The following is a 19,718-nucleotide window of genomic DNA, read 5'->3' as shown; positions in this document are numbered from 1 at the left end:
AGGACTTTCAGTCCATTCAAAAGTGAAAAATACCTTTCTCAAGGTTCTTATTTTCTCTCAAGGTAGCCTAGTTACATAAATTCAAACAATGACATTTCAGACAGTTACAGTTACACAAGATGAATGCCAATCAACATCTTCACAGTAAACATCATTTAAATGAGTTGTTTTCTGACAAATTGCTCTTTTGTTGCTAGAAGGTCCTTGAAGCTGTAGGATATTTGCAGAAGAAAGTTGATTAGGACCTACTTCTTTGTTTTTGGGTGCTAAGCGTAATCCTCATTATGCATTTGCAGTTCTTAATCACCCATTGATACTCAGCTTTGTCTTTTAAGCTGAACACTGTTGGCCATTTTTCTTTGTCTCAGTGTTCTTATTATGTATAAATCTAGATAGCATGCATAAATGCAAAACAAAGTTATAATGCTGCTTAGTTCTTTGACTTAAGATTCAAGTAACTTGGGTATATTTCCTCTTTACTAGAGAACAAAACAGATTTTAAAGTAACTTCAATAATTACTTTTCTTTCACTGATCAATGCTACTGGCCCCAAGGAGCATGTATTACTGGAAATATTGTGCTGATTTTTATTTCAGTTGTTCCACATAATTTCCAGATAGTGAAGCAAAGTCCCTTTTGCAGTTGCTTGGGTCCATCAATGCTTTTAAACATCACCTCCTAAGGGCACTGGAGCAGGCAATCCCCAAAAGTCTGAAGACAAGCAGGCGAGGCAGAAGGCTGGCTTGGCTGAACAGCAGTATAGCAAAAAAGAAGGTGTATGCCCAGTGGAAACAGGGTCAGGTGGCATGGGAGGAGTACAGAGATGCTGCTTGCCACTGTAGGAAGAAAATGTATGCAGCTGAAACTCAGTTGGAGTTGATGCTGCCAGAAATGTGGGGGGCCATATAAAAGAGGGTTTTTTCAAATATATTAATGGCAATAGGCAGTGTAAAAATAACATCAGCCCATTACAGGATGAGGATGGTCTCCTTACAAACAGGAACAGGGACAAGCAGAGGTGTTTAAGACATTCTTTGCCTCCATCTTCAGCATGGGTGATGGACCAAGGGAGTCTCAGTGCCCTGAGCTGGAAAACCATGATTGAGAATCATCAACTCACAGTTTACTCTGGAATTGTGTGAGATCTGCTTGTCCAGCTGGATCCGTACAAATCTATGGAGCCTGATGGGATTCATCCAAGAATCCTCAAAAAGCTGGCTGATGTAATCACAAAACCTGTCACAATGATTTTTGAGTGGTCTTGGTAATCTGGAGAGGTCCCAGCTGACTGGAAGCTGACCAGCTCTATCCCAGTTTTCAAGGGGGTCAAGGGGAACCCTGGAAACTACAGACCTCTCAGTCTCACTTCAGTGCCTGGTAAAATAATGGAAAAGATTATTCTGGGAGATATTGGAAAACACCTGGAGACTAATGCACTCATCAGTCACAGCCAACACAGCTTTGTGTGAGGAGAGTCCTCCTTGTCAAACTTGATTTCCTTCTATGACAGGGTAGCCCACCTAGCTGACCTAACAAAGACTGTTGATGTAATTTTTTTGGATTTCAGTAAAGCTTTTGATGCTGTCTCTCACACTATGCTCCTGGACAAAATATCCAGCCCAGAGCTTGATAATCACATTCTTGGGTCAGGTGCAAAGGGTTGTAGTGAACAGGGTGACATCAGAGTTTTGGGGACTGGTCACTAGTGGGGTTCTGCAGGCTCCATACTCAGCCTCTGTGCCCTTCAACACCTTCATTAACAACTTAGACGTAGGTCTCAAAGGAGTCAGTTTGCCAATGACACCAAATTGGGAGCAGCTGTCAACTCTCTTGAAGGCAGAGATGCTCTTCAGAGGGACTCAGACAAATCAGAGGGCTTGGCAGTCACCAAATGTTTGAGGTTTAACAAGGACAAGTGCTGGATTTTCCACCTTGGATGGGGCAACCCTGATGGCGTGTGTACGCTAGGTAATGAGGGGCTGGAAGCAGTGCTGCAGAAAGGGACCTGGGGATCCTGTCAGTGGCAAGTTGAGTCATCACTGTGCCCTGGCGGCCAGGAGAGCCAGCTGTGTCCTGGGGGCATCAAATACAGCATCAACCACTCAAAGGAGGGGATTGTCCCGCTCTGCTCTGCACTGGTGTGGCCTCACCTCGAGTGCTGTGTGCAGTTTGGGACACCACAATATGGGAAAGACATGAAGCTATTTGAGAGCATCCAGAGGAGGCAGCAAGCATGGTGAAGGGCATTGAGGGGAAGCCTTGTGAGGAGTGGCTGAGGTAATTGAGTTTGTTCAGCCTGGAGGAGACTGAGGGCAGACCTTGTTGACCTTCAGCATCTTTATGAAGGGAAGGTACCTATGTCTTCACTCCTGCGACCAGTGACAGGACGCAAGGAAGTGGCATGAAATAGCATGATTCAGGGGAGGATATCAGGAAAAGGTTTTACACTCAGAGAACACTGGAACAGGCTCCCCAGGGAAGAGGTCACAGCACCAAGCCTGACAGAGTTCAAGAAGCATTTGCACAGTGCACTCATGCACATGGTGTGACTCTTGGGATGTCCTGTGCAGGGCCAGGAGTTGGACTGCTAAATTGTCAGTCCCTTCCATTTAGCATATTCTCTGATTACACAATTCTTGATCTCAGATATCTGTACTGAAAACTTGTAGAAATACACTATATGTGAGTTCTAATTCAGACTCCTTTTTGAAAGAGTTGCTAATACTGAGAGAAGATTTAGTGAACTCTTATCAAGACGTAAATGTCTAAGAAGTGATTATTCTTTATTGTTTCAGTACTGTTTGTTTAGGACTCATGTTGAATTTCATTTTTTGTCCAACAAATACAAATGGATAAAAGTATACCACTGGGAGGAAGAAAAAAAAGCAAAGCAAAATGCTGCTTGGCTAGTCACTTGCAATAACAGCCAAAGTACCACAGTGACCTTATTTTGATGACATTACATATTTATGAGGTGCTTATTTAAGCACCTCAGCTTCTGCTCTGCTTTTGGCAACCTTTATAAGTGATTTTTGGTTTGTTTGGTTTTTTTGGTGGGTTTTTTGCTTTGTTTTGTTATCTTAACTGTAGATCAACTCTGCCTCATATTTTCAAAATACATTGTGCTTACCACCTAATGAAAAAAGTATAATAATTGATCGTGTACTGTCCATTATGCAGTTTGCTTAGAGTTCTTGTAAGTTTTCAGTCTGTCTGATACCTTACATGCAGCTATTTATCTTTCTGATGGCTAGAAGATAAAGCTGAGTTTTACATTAGGTAAACCAAAAAGGTAGTGGGGATTTTTTTTCAATAATCACGTACAATACCAATATAAATACATTTAAGAACACTAGAACTGCTTATTGTTTTTCTTAGAGCCTGAAAATATGTCCTAGGTATGGAATTCATAGATATTTTTAATGATAAAACATTTGGGTTCCACTATTCTAGAGTTCTTATGTATGTAACACTACAATACTGTATTCCAATAGTTCCCTCAATGTAGCAGGGGTCACTTAAAGTATTTTAATCCAAATAAAAAGAAAAAGTCACTGAAATGCTATTGTAGAAATAAGAACTGCTTGTTTTTTCTTCTTGTAAATGATGTAAAATTATAATAACAACTGAAAAGCATTGGAAGGACCTTCCTGAATCACTTAATAATTTGTTCTGTTGAAAAAAAATAAAGTCAAGATAATACTTTAAACTCTAAGTCTTAATTTTATTCTCTATTTTGTAGGATATTTTTCTCTTAATAAATTATGAAAATGTGCAGTCTAAGTGTTTATCTTGTGACATTTTTCCCCAAAGCTAAATAAGTCTTTGCTTTGTTTTCCATTCTGTTTCCTTAGTAATGTCAGTCTTTTTTCCACCCTCTTTATGCTACAATTACCTTTTTTTTGTTTGCTACTGCTGTATGAAGGAAATAAAAATCATAGTGTACCCTATGTATGTATGTAGTTTCACTTACATATGTTATGGCCTTAACTGCTTGTTCTCTAAACAAGCTGGAATTCTTACAGATTCTTGAGTACAATTATTTTAATTCCTTAAGAATTCCAATTATGAAGTGAAACCTATAGTTTAGCTTAGTTCCTCTTCCTGCAGTATCTTGCACTGGATTTCTGCATAACGATAAAAGAACGCAAAAATTATTATTAAGACATAAATATTATACATATTCCTGATTTTTCTAGATTTTCTTTTGTTCTGTGGAGACTGAAAATTCATTTAGCAGGTTTTCTCAGCTCATTCCTCCGGTAAGGAATGAGCTGAGGAAGGAAAATAACAGGATTGTGGATTGCAGTTAATTCTTGCTGGCAGACAGTTCAGAGTTCAAGTTCGATAACATTGTATCTTGTCACGGAGCTTTGAGAGCTTTTGTGTCTGTTGAATTACCTTAAACTGTAATTCAGGGCTTGATCATAGCTTTCCATTTCAGGTAAGTGAAGAGGTAAACTCCTCTTAGTTTTCTGAAGGTGTTTGTACCTCCCTCAGCAGTGTAAAGAGCAGTGCTGAAAACCACTAAATGGTAAAGGTTTACAGCTGCTTCTTTAAGCTGGAGAAGGCTTTTGCCTTCCTGTTTTATGGAGGTGTTAAACCCATTCAAATGTCTTTATGACAGACTAATAACTACTTGAAAGATTGGGTGCTGTTTCTTCATGGCTCTTAGGCCTGGATGCCCTTGGCATCCACGCTGTGGTCTTTTTGTGTTGTGCGTAAAGCAGGAAATCTTTCCCACTGAGTAGTTAAGTAGGTGCAGTAGATAAATGTGTCCTGGTTGGATCTCTTATATACCTTCTGTCCTCATTGACTACACAAAACCCAAGGCTGATAAAAGACAGTGGTACAGTCTACTTAATTGGTTATAAGATTCCTGTAGAAAAAATGTCCCTGAGTATTGCATCAGAGAAGACCTTGATGTCTTTAATTCTTTGGCTTCTGTACTGTTAGGAAAATCTCTAGAATAATTTTACAGCTCAAAATAATTCAATGACTCAATCCATTAAATGAAGGATGAGTGTTTTGGACTACTCATCTTCCTGAGTGATAGTGGACATTTGTTGAAATTAATCTAAAACATTACTAGTGTGACTTTAGTTTCCAGAAAAGGCTATTTTTTGGCTTTAAGAAAGCACTTGAGCTGTAGGCAGTAGTTTTGTTGGGATGTGCCTTACTTTCTATCTTGTCAAGTTGGTGATTTCTCTGTCCTCCTAGACTGAAAAAATGCTTTTCATAGTCTAACTTAAACTTTTATTTCTTACCTGAGACTTTTTGTACTCACTGGAAATATTGTCTTAAATTCCATTGCATCTTTTACAGTACACCATCATACATGCCCTACACACAGTTTAACCTTCAGGCTCTCTCAGGATAATTCTTTATGTAATTATTTATTTCCCCAGCCTTCTTTTAAGGGGAATTATTTTGAGATGAACTTTTTGAAAACCACTTACCCTGATCAACTGCTAGTAAATGGTTTTCTTTAGCAACTTATCCTCTGAGAAGCTGCATAGTTTTTCAGGCTTCAACTTGTTGTATGCATGTTGGAATAGAGATAGACGTTCACAATTTAGCTATTCCTCTGAAAGTTACTAGCCCTTAGCTGAAACTAACATTGAAAGGTGGTTAAAGAACTGACATTGAAAGGTGGTTAAAGAACAGCATTTTACTTTTTAATAAACTAAAAGTAGGCAAATTTCAATTGAGGAGGTAATTTCTACCAAGTGGGCATAAACCAGGGGCTTTCAATTTTATGGTTGTATGATTAGGCATTGTAAAATATATTTGAGTCTTCACCTTGAGCATTTCATATTAATCAGACTAGGAAATATTGCTACTAATCATTACCAGCTCTGCAATTCAGATTAAGGACATATTCTTAGGTTTTACAATTATTGAAAATAGTTGTGGCAGTTAAAGCTGGACTCTTGGAACATTACACTATTCTTCTTCTTCTCCTCTTGTTATTAATTGTAATTGCATATAATGACAGGTTATTATTTGGAGACTGCATATGGGCTCCTTCCTTGGGTTATTTTGAGACTGTTTCTCACTAAATATCTTCCTTTAACCTGAGTTGCAATTTTGTTTTGAGATAGTTTTTGATCCTGCTCTAGTGTGATTAAAGTTCTTCAAAATCTCATTTTGAGAATTCTGAAAGATTCTTTGCTTGGATTTCTCTATATTGCCTGTGTTGAGATTGAATATGTTGAGTAAAAGAAGTTAATTGTGTAAAATTATCTGGGCTGTTCTTGCCGTCACTGTTTCTCTCCTGATTTCCCTGTCTTCTTCACTTTCCCATGTTCTGAGTTTGTCCACATTTCATATATTAATTAAAAGGATTTTAATTAAAGAGGAAATGAGAGGAATTGGTGTAGTATTCCTGACCAGCTGCTTTATAAGGAAGGGAGACATGATACTGTTTGTTTGGTATTGCAGAATAGAAGTGATGATGAATATAATCTGTGGAGTATGTGGGGTACGTGTGTGTAAGATTACATATATATACATACATATGAGTAACATTCCAGATCTTACTCATGGGTATGTATACAGCACATGTTCAATAGATATGTTACTTAATGTACTGAAGATTCCTTATACAAGAATGGTTAATATCTGCAATGCTTAAGCATTTTTCCTCCTTGTTTGATAACCTGCAGGTGTTGTCAGTAATAATGTCTAGAAAAATAAGTCTTTTATAATATAAGAACTAAAAAAAGAAGTTTTTTTAACTGTGAAAGTAGTTTTTTTTTCAGCAAGGTGATCTGTTTTTCTTCATAAATGCTAGAACATAGAAAATTACTCTTTTAGGCTGTTTTTTGGGGGGATAAGGGGAGAAGGAGGGAGGTTGGGGGAGTTCAGTTGTATGTTTTTTGTGAGTTCTATTTTTTGGTGTTGAAGATATGTTTGCCAAAGGGGAACACATGTTTCTTTAATGAGAGTGAGTTGGTTAATAAAAAAGCAATAAATATATGATGGCTATACAGAGGGACTTTTTATCCATGTTTTTTGTATTTAATGAGTATGTCACACATATTGAACATCAAACATGGTAGGTGTTTGATAACTAACTTTCCAACTTGGAACATTTGATTATGCAGGCAGATATTAGAGACTATCTCAGTGCTCAGTTCAGATTCTCCTATGCTTATGAAGCCTATTTATAATTGGTCTTTTCTTTTTGTAGGGCTTTTTTGGTTTTGGTGTTTTGTTTTGTTTTTTCTTCCTTTGATACCTAATTGGAAGTGTTGCTTCTGACTTCTTAGTGAAAATCTTGAGAGCTTATTTCATGCAGGCTCAAGTTGATAAAATCTTTTGCAGCAAAAGTTTGCATAGTTATGTAATGGTTTCCTATTTGAATTTATTCCTTCATCTCTTTTCTGATGTGTTTATTTTTGTTCTTCTCTAGACTATATGTTCTCATATAGGACATCCACTGGGGGTCACAAGGCATACAGGAGCAAATGAAAGCAGTGGTGTTTAGTTATTGCCATACTCTTCATTCCTTTCTTGACAGAGCTCCCCCAGTGTCCTGTTTCAATGTAGGACACTGCTGAAGAATGTTCTTGAATGTTGTACAACTGACAGTAAAATTTTACAAGATATTGGATGCTGTATTGCACTAAGCCAGGCACAATTTTACAATTGGATGCAGGCTTGTGGGGTTTCTCTTCTTGCTTGCGTTCCTTCCTGACCTATTCCAGTCTCACTTCTTTTCCCTGTACGGATAATCAGCCTCTTTTTGATGATGTCAGACACATGTTAGGTTACATCAGCAGTCCTCACAGCTGGGCATTTTGAGGCTCATGTGATGGAAATCACATCATAAATCACAGAGTTTCATCAGTGTCTAGGGAGAGGAGTGAAGCTGAGTCCCCACTGAGAGAGCTGAATCTTCCACAAGTTCAGGCCAGTTGAAGGAGAGAGTTGCTAAATATAAGTTCATCACTCAGCCTGGAAATGGACTTCCTTCCATATCAAAGTGGGAAGGGAAATACTTGTGAATGTGAGTAAATTGGTGCTATGGGGTTAATATGTAGTAGTTTTATTTTCACACCTGGAAAGTTTTTTTAGTTTTTTTTTACTTTGTTCCTAACTTATTGTGTAGATGTAAAAATTCCTGGAGATTGGACATTACAGTTTTAGGATAATAGAATTGCTTAGGTTAGAAAAGGTCTTGAAGATCATCAAGTAAAATCATTAGTCTGGCACTGTCAAGCCCACCACTAAACCATATCCCAAAGTTCCACATCTACAGGTCTTCTAAATACTTCTAGAGATGGTGGCTCAGCCTCTTCCCTAGACAGACTGCTCCAAGGCCTGACAAAGGCTTTTGTGAAGATACTTTTCCTTATATCCCATCTAAGCCTCCCTTAGCACAACTTGAGGTGATCTGCTCTTGTTACTCGTCACTTGGGAGAGGAGCCTGAGCCCCACCTTGCTACAACCTCCTTCAAAGTAACTGTGGAGAGTGATAAGGTTTCCCCTCAGCCTCATTTTTTCCAGGCTAAATACAACCCCAGCTTCTTAGGATGCTTCTCATAGGACTTGCGCTCCAGACCTTTCACCAGCCCTGTTGCCCTTCTGTGCCCATGCTCCAGCACCTCAGTGTCTTTTTTGGAATGCAGAGCCCAGACTGGACAAAGCACTCAAGGTTTGGCCTGACCAGTGCCCAGTACAGGGGGACAATCACTGCTGTGGCCCTGCTGGCCGCACTATTGGCCCTCTTGTCCACCTGGGCACAGCTGGATCGTGTTCAGCCACTGTCTGTAGCCAGCACACCCCGGGGTGCCTTTTCCACTGAGCAGATTTCCAGCCACTCTGCCTCCAGCCTGTGGAGCTGCCTGCAGCTGTTGTGACCCAAGTGCAGGACCTGGCACTTGGCCTTGTTGAACCTCTTAAAATCTGCCTCAGCCCATTGATCCAGCCCATCCAGATCCTTTGTAGAGTCCTTCTACCCTCCAGCAGATCAACACTCCCACCCAACTGAGAGTGCACTTGATCCCCTTGTCCAGATCACTGATAAGTATATAAAGCAGAACTGGTCCCAGTACTGACCCCGGGGAGCACTGTTTGTGACCAGCCACCAACTGTTCTGTCCTGTAGCAGTATAAAACGTTCCTAGTGTTTATAAGCATATTTTGCCCATCATCATCTTTTGAACCTACTGTAGAACTTGCAGAATGATGTGGTGTATTTTTTTAAAGTCATGATTATTAGCTAAAATATAGGCTAAAATATTGGCAAATTTTATTTTAAAATATAAAGCATACAAGATACAAGAAATATAGAGGTCCTGACTTTCAAGTTAAGATACTCTCTTTTTTATGGGTCTGTTCTGTGTTGTCTCATAGGCAGATTCTGTTTCAAGTTTCTTAAATTGCTGCGTCCCTGCACTACCTAGTGCAGTTTTGTTTCAGTTTTTAATTGGGTGTTGTTTTATATATATTTCTTTTGAACTTTTCTGTATATTTATGGAAATAAATTTTGCCATGTTTAACTTTCTAATTTAGTTTGTGTGCGGTCAGTCATTCACAAGCAATTCACATAGGTGTTTGTTTACTAAGTATACGCCTCTGTCTCTGTGTGGCCTTTGGGATTTGTATGTCAAATTCTGTCATGGCTGAGGTTGTGCACATGGCCTTCTTTTTCACATAAAGTGTCACCAAAGCTCTCTTATTTGCTGTTAAGATTTTTGATAGTGAGTTTTCCTAACAGGAAAGCATTCGATAATTTCTCATGACATCACTGAGTGCTTTCTTTCTCAAATTTATGTTGGCAGGGCATTCTGTTTACATGCTAAAACAGGTTCAGCAATACAGCATATGCTTCCCCCTACTTCCACCCTTCAATGGGCTCATAGAAGGTTTTTCTCACAAGTGAAATTGAGTGTTGATTTTTTCCCCCCAGTCTATGCAGTATTCTTTTTTGCTATACTTTAGGACTGTCTTTATTATCAGCCTGGCAAAAACACTTCCAGTTTGTGGTTTTTTTCTGGATGAATGCAGAAAACCTGATGTGCCTGTTGGTTCTGTGTTAATTTATATAGAATGTCTTACTTTAGTGTATCAACTTTTCTTTTAGAAATTGAAAGTAAACCTTTAAATATTTATCATTTGATATTGCTCAGTGAAGAAGCTTTTCACTGGTGAAAGGGATATGGTCTGAATGGCTTAAATATGTACTTGTAAGGAATTCTTAACATCCGTGGCTTTTCCTGTATTGAGAACACAGTGACAAATTTACAGGAAAGTGTGTCCATTTCCACACAAACTGCACAGTAAGAGTTGCATGTTTATTTCCATGTGTGCCAGAGGGAATGACTGCAAGTATGAATAAACTGTGCAATACCCTTAAGGGGAACCAATAAGCCAGCAATATGCCTGTGGGAAAATCATGCCCCAGGCTTACATTATTGTAGTTTTATGGAAATGTATTCAAAAAATTGTTTATGTAGAAAACGATTAAGTGTTTTGTTTCCACAGCTGAAACAATGAAGTACAAAGAAATGTCTGATTACAAGTTAACTATTTAAGTTATTGTTGCTTTTAGTTGTTTCAGATTAAGTATGTAATTATTTTCCTTGCTCATCCATTTATTTTGCATTTCTTGATTTTTTTTCTGAAAAATTACCAATTTTCTACTGCTTTCTTTCTAAAGTTTATTGTTTCACTCATAACTCAAGATGTGTATTGTTTTAGCAGAATCATTTAAAAATTAGCTGGTTTTGAAGCTCAGGTTCTTTATATTTTCTACAGAGGAAAATTAGATAATTCTAATTAAAATTAATAGTGTATATTAAATTTTTCAGGATTACCAAATAATTTTATTATAAATCTAGTACCTTTAATTGATGTGTAATAAGGCATTAGTTGAAAAATTACTGGCCCTGACAGTACTTATAGAATATATAGAATACATATTATATTATTTAAAAAATTTATAGTATTTATAGTATTTCTAGAATTTTACAAAAACTGGCCAAGAAAATACAAAATTTTGGTTATATTTGGTTAATGAAACATTTGGTTAACATTTGGTTAACCTTTGGTTAATGAAAATCAACAGAAAATATTTATTATCATTAATTTATTTCAGATGCTAAAGAGAAAACTATTCAGAGAAGGGTCATCTTGAAATTATTATTTGGAACATGGGAAAACAACAGTTATTATGGGATAGTTCCACGCCACTTAGTTTGACATACATAGTTAGGAGCATATTTGCTTGTGGCCTATCTGTGTTCAGTGGAGAAAAAGACATATCCTCATAAGGATAATTTCCTTTTTCTAAGTGTAAATAAGGGTAACAATGGGTATATGTTTTACTGGTTTTCTATTTATTTTTTAAATGCCATTACAGCAAGTTTGTTGTAAGGTCAGTAGCTGTTGAAATTGACTGCTATTTCATTAGGGAAATATTTACTGGTTTTCTCTCTTGGATAAAAGGCTTTGTACAGAGCTTATTTGTGTAGTACATCAAAATCTCATAGAATTTGCGAAGCAGTGAAGGAGAAAGACATCACTAGTACAGTAGATTAAAACATTTTGTGAAGGGGTAGGGATTATTCTGGCTGCATATAGAATGGCAACAAAAAATAATTTTGTAGTTGCAGTTCAAAATCACAGAGTGTTTTTAGTACATGATACAGTACCACACAGAAACTCAATTTTATGCATCTGTGGACAATTTAATTTCCTTAATTGTTGCCATGATACATTTAACATTTCCATTTCTGCCACTACTGTTTTACCTAATACATAATTTTACTGGAGCGAAGCTAGGGCTAAAAACTTCAACAAAGCTATTGATGGCCGAGACACAAATGTCAAACCAGAGTTAGCTATGGAGGACTGTACATGCAGCAAAAATGGTTTTATACTCACATATCTGTACTAATTACCTAAGGCTTGCAAAGTCCTGTATGCAGTGAGGTGCTTACTGGGTCATGAGGTTCACTTGTGTACCCTTTAGATCCTTTACAGTTGTTCATCCTGCATGTTCTTTACAGACAGAAGATAAGGCAGTAATAGGGCTAAGAGTTTATATTAAGATCTGATGTCAGTGAGGGGTTGGCTGTATGCAGATCTCGAACCCCCCTTGCTCTTCTCATTCAAGTTCTTCAGGAATGAGAATGCCCATAGGCCCAGTCTAATATAGATGTGTTGTACGCTGGGGGGAAAAAAGTGAGCATCTGCAGACTTACAAAGGTTACTCTGGGAGAAGATTACTCTGTGAAAGGAATGGATATTTTAGGTAAGAAGCCTGTCTTGTGAAGAAAATTGATGAAGAACAAATATGTTGAATTATTCTGTAATAGACACTTCAAAAAAAAGTCAGTACTTGATTGAGACCCTTGAAAAATCTACATTAGTCATACTTCCCCTTTTACTTAAAATTTTTACACATCATTTGATAGTAATTTCTGAAATTACTGCCTAAAGCCACTATAAAGTTGTATAACAAACCCTTTCCCCCCCTCACAAAATCCTGCTTTACTCTTAGTTATTACGGAATTCAAAGAATCTATTTAAATATTCTAATAAAGTAGAAGATCCAGAGAATACTGTAAACACTTCAGCAAATTAATTTTTTTCCTTGCAAATATGGGTTATTTAATATATTACATATAAAATAATTAAAAATTAATGACATTTAGCTATTTCTAGAGTACTTGTGAATTTTTCAATGTGGCCATAGCATGAGTTTTCTCTGCTTTATTTTTTTTTAATTCATCTGGATAATCTTGCAGTCTGTTTTTGATTGATCCAAGCACTGGTAAGTAGAAAATGCAAAAACCAAAACAAGTATTCAAGGAGCTCAACACTGGATGATTAGGCAAAAGAAGCAAAATCTGAGAAAGGAATTTAACCAAGAAAAAAGAGATCACTTGGTGTTTTAACAGCAGGAGACAGCTGTTGCCTGAAGAGTGGGCAGTGCAAAGAGGCATTAAATCTGGATCAGGAAATGGAATTTGAAATGGACATGAAAGAAAAAGTCATTTTACAAGGAAGCCAACACTCTCTTTGTACTGAACCAGCAAGTTCCCCATGCATTCAGTGTGTGGGTGAAGTTAAAACTACAGCTTAACTGAAACAGAGGCTTTACACTACCTAAATGGAAAATATCTTCTGCTTTCTTTCTTTGCCTTCTATCTCCTCTTTGTCCCACAGTCCCTGGCCCACACTGCTTCTACATGCTGCTTCTTCATGCCTCCCTGCACAGGCTTGGGTGTTCATCCCTTAATAGCCCACAGAGAGCTATAATTGAAAAGCTTCAGCAGAAGGCCCCAGTGAATGGAGCAGAATTTTCTATCTGTAAGCAGTAATAGACAGAGGTAACTACTTTGTAAGTGGCAGAAGTGCAGGAGCTGATCAGCTGTGACTTGCTACTGCTTCCTAAATATGTGTGAGCACAGCATTCAGCACAGCTTTTGTGTCAATGCTTAAGTTCTGTCTGGTTCTTTACTGTAATCCTTCTATTCATTCTCAGAAGTTATTTATGTATGAAATACTTACTTCACATGACTGTGTTTTAAACATAAGTCTCTAAACAGTTCTTTTGAATGCAATGAAAGAAGTTTGCAGTTGAAATTCAGAGAGAAAGCTTTTAATGAAATATAAATTTACTCTGCTCTAATATTGTTCATTTGAAGAATAAATTGGTTGGTGAAGTATGTTAAATGCTGGATTTATAACTGTATTCTGCACCTACAAAATCCATTGACTTTTTATATAAAAGCAGGCTGGTAGTCACTCGTCTGGATGGAAGTTACTTGCTCTTTCACTAAGCTCAGCTGGTCGAATATGGTGGTGGTACAAGCTCTTCAGAGTATATAGGTCCAAAATATAAGCACTGGCTGTGCATATGTTCCCATTTTACCCTTCTTTAGTTGTCACTGTTTTTATGAGATGGAAAGAAGCCATCAAAAGTTCTCGCTTTTCTTATGAGGTAGAAAGAAAACATCAAAAGTAACAGCAGGGTTTTACAGCAAAACTTTGAATGGAAGATGAATTTTCAAATTACTTATTCTTCCCTGTTTGTCCTCTTTTTTTAAATACCTAAAGAATGCTGGCATGTTCCATCCTCTCTCTCTTCATTCTAATCTGTTAGTGCAGAAATAATTCTTTGTGCTTTTCATTGTTTGCATTGTGAACCTTTCCTTGCTTTTTCCTATGGGTCTGCCAGTTTCTCCTGTCTTTAGCAGTTGTGCTTAGTGCTGTCATTTAATCTGTGTTCATAGTCTGAGGTAGGCATTGTGTAAGTACTAACAGAGTCCTCGATGCTGGAATTTTAGATAAATAATGGAAAATAAGATGAAGTATGGAGATAATAAAATACATAAATTTTTAGAGCAGCATACTAATATAAAGCACCTACTGAAATAGAAGGAGAATAAAGATGCTCTAAGAGAGATTTGTGGTCACCTTTGCTTTATAAAATGTAGTCTAGATCTTATATGGATAAGAATAATTTAGAATGAGTCACAAGCAACTGATAAATTGAAAGCAAGCAGTGAGAAAGACTGGAAAAGTAGAGTTAATAGCAAGATGAGTGACCTAACTGCAGTTACAATGGAGGAAGTATAGACATTTAAAATTTTTGGTTGAAGAACAGAAAAACAAGGAAGTGAACATAAGATACACAAAGTTTTGCCTACAAAGAGTGCATGCTGTTCCAGAAAATGGCAGTTTTTAGTAGTGTGGATAAATTTTAAAATAAAATGAGATAAAAGTCCATAAAATGGTATTAATTGTTTCTTTAAGGTAGTAAGAAATTTCTTTAAAATAGAAAAAAGGATAAATAGGCTGTGCCTGCTTTGCTTGAACAAGACTGAGAGTAAAATCTTCCCAATGCAGGCAGGGTGTCCAGAGGAGGGAGCCAGGCTCTTCTCGGTGGTCCAGCCAATAGAACAAGAGTCAATGGGCAGAAACTGAAGCACAGGAAGTTCCACCTGAATATGAGAAAGAACTTCATTATTGTGCAAGTGACTGCACACAGGAACAGATTGTCCAGAGTCGTTGTGGACTCTCCCTCGCTGGAGAAATTCAAGAACTGTCTGGACACAATCCTGTGCAGTGTGCTCTAGGATGACCCTGCCTGAGCAGGAGGCTGGACCAGATGACCCCCAGTGGGTCCCTTCCAACCTTTATCTGTTCTGTAATTCTGTGGAAATAAAATGGCAATAAATGGTGAAAGATCAGCTGTAGTGAATTGAGGGTCAATGATTAAGAAATGATGACAGAAAAGCAATTCAGTTACTTCTAAAGTAAGAAATTTTTAATAAAGATGACTTGGCAAATTGTTAATTCAGAGAACATTAGATCCATTTAGGATCAAATGTGAATAGGTAAGATCCAAGAAATGACAGTGTGTCATCTGACGAGACAATGGCAGAATTCAACAGGACAGTCAGTAATTGTGTGGAGCCACTGTGCATAGAAAGGAATCAGGGAACATTTGAAAGGTGTTCTGTAACTTGGTTTTTTATTACAATTTGCTGCACTGCTCGCATCCACATTTTTTAGATCCTCAAGAAAGTGAATGTGATTTCACATTTCACTCTTGACTGTTGCAGTAAAATTTCTTAATTTGGAATGCATGCACGTGAAGCTTTTCATTCACTGTGTAAAGACAATTACACCGAAATAGAAGTGTATAATACAGATACTGGTTTTAATTTGGCTTTACTGAGTTCAAAGGATCAACAACATTAACTTTGAGATTTGATGAAGATTTGCTGCTGTAGAAATTTGCTCTGATGTGCTTACCCTCCGAAAGAGGTTGGTTGTTACAGTTGAGATGGTATACACTGAACTATTTAAATTCTGTGCTATTTTCAGCTATTCATGTTTCTCAGGGTACACTGAAAGGTATACTCTGAACGGGTGTACTGAAAGGTATTTAGACCACTTTAGGCATTTAGCTTACTTTTTAACATTTGCTGCTAGTGCAGCTTGCATTGTCAGTGATGGGAGATGATCTCATATACTAAGTTAAGTGTTTGAACTTGGGCTAGCAATATTGCAGAGTGTGGGGACTTTTGTGTTAGACATCTAATGCTCTATTGATTTTTTTTTTTTTGATAATCAGTGTCTCTGAACCTCTTTATATGAGAGAATTTATAGTACCACAGGTGGTAAAAGAAGTACACTGGGAAAGGTGTTATGGCAGAACTCTGTTTCTTGGCCTTCAGCTACAGTGAAACTAAGAGATATAAATCAGTTATGCTGTATTTAGTGCTGAAAATCTGCTTTCTTCCACAGTTGTTTCAGGCTCTCTGTAGTAATGCTTTATCTGGAAATATAGCTGTGACCACAGATGTGCCCTCTAAATAGGAGACCTTACCAAGAGGAATGTGGTTGTTTGTAACTGTTACTTTAAAAATGCATGTTTATTCATATTCATGCTAATTCAGAAAGAGAAGTTTCTTGAGCAAGATCTCACTTTTCACAACAGAAAGAAACTTAAGCTGTAGGTTTTCCTTTCTGTTGCTTAAAGTGAAATATTTTACTGCTTTGACTTGCTTAATCTGTTATGTGCATGCTGCACTCTGGCAGTTCCTGGGTGTTGGAATTGTTGATAAACTTCTAATGAACCATTCAATGCTCTTGCTTTGTGTTGCTTTATGTTCCTATGTTGTGAATAAAAGGGATTGAGAGTTACATATCCAGTACTTTTTCCCAAAAGCTAATTTCTTCCAGCAAGTTCCCACTAGACCTGGTGTCTGATACAGTATAAAGATATTAAAGAAATAAAATCAAACCTGCTTTTCTGAGACAGTATTTGACAATCATACTCATTCTTGGGAGCTTTTTTATTTTTTTCAGGCTACAATTTTTTCTTTAATATAAACTCTTACACTCTTAAATTTTTTCTCTCTCTTCAGTGTGTACCACATTGAGATATTCCACTAGATGAATGTTTTTCCATTCGATATTTCTTGACCAAAATAAATATGTAGTTATTTTTATCTTTGTAAGTAATTCTCCAGTATTTTGATTATTTTAAAATTTATTATTTTTTCACCTCTGAATACTTTGTGAATATCTTTCTGATTTGAAGATGCCTAGGAGTAACTGAATATTGCAGACATTTACTTCCCCTTTCATTATTCAGAGCATATATTTATTATTGCACATAGAAAATACATCTCTAAATTGTTCACTCTACTTGTAGGCTTTTTTCATTATTACTGCATCATAGATTTTTGTCTAGTATTTCAGATGTGTTTATTAAGCATGCATATTTCCAGATGCCATTCCTTGTAATTGTATTTCCTAATTATTTTATTTCATTCCACACACATTTGTGAACTCCTGAAAGTTGATATTTCTCTTGATCTGGCAGGTTATTGAGGTTATTTTGCTTCTTGAGTTTGTTGCCTGTATGACTCTTGAAAAATAATTTTTATTTAATAAATTTGATTTTTTCTTCCCTGCAAATATTTAATCACTTCTGTTGCCCTGGGGATTGAGTTTTGAGATTTGTCTGCTTGATGTTGTTAGCTTTCCTAGGTTTGAGAAGCCCACTTCCATCCTTCACTTATTTTAGTAAGTGGTCATGGGCACAGAAGCAGCAGTTGCTATGTGTGCATGGATTCACCCCTCCGTGTATATGTCTGTATGTGGTGTGTGTTTGTATGTGTGCTAATACCAACTCATGCATCATGCATTTCCCACCTCTTTCGTTTAAAACAATGCTGTCTACCCACAGGAGGAGGAGGAAGAGACGTATGAGCAAACTCTAGAATTCCGCAGAGGAGGTGATGGTCAGCCACGGCGGTCCACACGACCCACTCAACAATTTTATCAACCCCCCCGAGCTAGAAACTGATTAATAAGAAAAGAAAGGTAAATATAAGGTACCAGTGTTTTATGTATTGGCTTAGATTTCAAGATAAACAAATCTGGATTGCTCTATATTTTTCTTAGGGATATTGGTATATTTATGATAGAAGTTGGATATCTCTGTTTCTCTGAATTTTGTGTCTTAGGAGGACTTAATATATCTGTGGGAAGAGGGAAAGCAATAAAAACACTTCAACAAATAGCTTTTGGCTTTTGCTTTATGTCAAGACTCATATAATCTCAGAAAGTTTTTTCCTGATGCTTTTTCACCTGAGAGCAGCAGCAGCAGCAAGATTCTCTGACTCACATCCATTTGAAGCAAGCTTATTTGAAGGAAGTGGCTGCAGTCCCTGCTGAGCTCAGGACTGTCTAGCTCTGTCCAAGGTCCCATATTCTAATTTTTATTAGCCATTTATGTGAATAAATATCCTTTCTGCCATTGTGCTTGCATGAGAAGGAGAAATATAAAATCTGTGAGTTCACCATTAAATAGGGAGGTGAACAGACAATGAATATTTATGATACTCCGAATCTTGGGGATAGATTTGTACCTATACTTTATTAATTACCAGAAATTAAGGGATTATATATCTTCCTTAGAAAAGATACCTGCTACATACATTAATACATTTTAAAATGTCAGCCAGATTAAACAGTTGCAGTAATTTCACTGAACAAATCTCATAAACTGTGCTGCTTTCATTTCACTGGTTGATATTCTAAATCCTTAATACACAAAAGATGGTCTAAAGTCTATCCTGACTAAAGAAAGCTTTGATAAGTCACTAATATTTGATGTGCACCCATAGCATGTCTTTATCTTGAATCTGATTTTTCTTTTTACTAGCCAGTTTGTTTTTGCCAATCTCTTTTTTGTTCTTTTCATTACTCTAGTCTTCCACATTTTGTTGGCTTAACACATGCAGCTGATCTTAGTACCTTTTGATATTTCTGACATGCAACATATGATTCTACTTTTTAGAGTATATGTTAAAATGTATTTTTCATTTATGGCAGTATTGGCAATGTAAGAGAGGTGATAATTGTTATATTTTTGCCAGTATAACTTGAATTTCTTTTTTAAGTGCCTGTATCAATCACTATTAGTAAACATGTCCTGAGACAGTTCATGCACAAATTATTCTGGAATATGCACTGAGCAGAGTTTTAAACAGCACAGCTGGCCCTGAGCAGTGTCAGGGTGATCAGTTGAATGAGAGATGTGAAGTGTACACAGCAGTCAAAGCCAGGGGATTTTTTTTTGTTTCTTAGGTAATATTTTTGGTATTTCTCTAATTTTACAGTATAAATCTGGAAAACTCTACTTAGCTTTGGTCAGCTATGAGGCACCAGGGAGAGTGGCAGTAATGCCTTTATCTCAAGAACAAGTTACTTGTTGGTGGATAAGGAACAACCTCTCTAAGGCACAGATGATTTTTCCTTACAGGTGTTCCTATACTTTATTTTAAAGATTATAATGGGGTCCTGCTTTAAATAGACAGCAGATCTGATATCAAAACTTACCTGGCACAGAAGACAAGTCTTCACAGCTTTTCCTTTTCCTTAGGCTTTCCCAAAAATAAGTGGTTGGTGTAATCAATTCTTCACTGGTTTTAAATGGAGGCAGAAAATCAAACCCAGTCCTTTTCTAAATTGTTTTCAGTTTACCTGGGCTTGTACGACAATGTAGCTTTAATGTCTTGACATGTAAAAGTTCCGGAATATTAAATGTCTCTTTCTATATGGATTCTGCCTCATTTACATTTCTTAGATCTTTTGAGAGCATGGCATAGGGTTCTTATTTCAAGTTTTTAATAACCTGTTAAATGAAAACAGAATTTATTGGGGAAGTTTTACAGG

General features: G+C 37.0%; 1 protein-coding gene across 1 annotated transcript in view; it reads left to right on the top strand.

Moving 5' to 3' along the window:
- TDRD3 (tudor domain containing 3) overlaps window positions 1–19,718 on the top strand; it is a 93,828-nt gene that overhangs the window by 71,975 nt on the left and 2,135 nt on the right. Inside the window, exon 13 of the mRNA XM_058043620.1 lies at window positions 17,725–17,861. Within this exon, the coding sequence (XP_057899603.1) occupies window positions 17,725–17,844 (120 nt within the window). The 3' untranslated portion in view covers window positions 17,845–17,861. The remainder of the gene's footprint in view (window positions 1–17,724; window positions 17,862–19,718) is intronic.

This window comes from Melospiza georgiana, chromosome 2 (genome assembly GCF_028018845.1).
Source record: "Melospiza georgiana isolate bMelGeo1 chromosome 2, bMelGeo1.pri, whole genome shotgun sequence".
Classification (NCBI taxonomy): domain Eukaryota; kingdom Metazoa; phylum Chordata; class Aves; order Passeriformes; family Passerellidae; genus Melospiza; species Melospiza georgiana.
The sequence above is the reverse complement of the archived record's forward strand: the minus strand, read 5'-3'. Positions and strand labels throughout refer to the sequence as shown.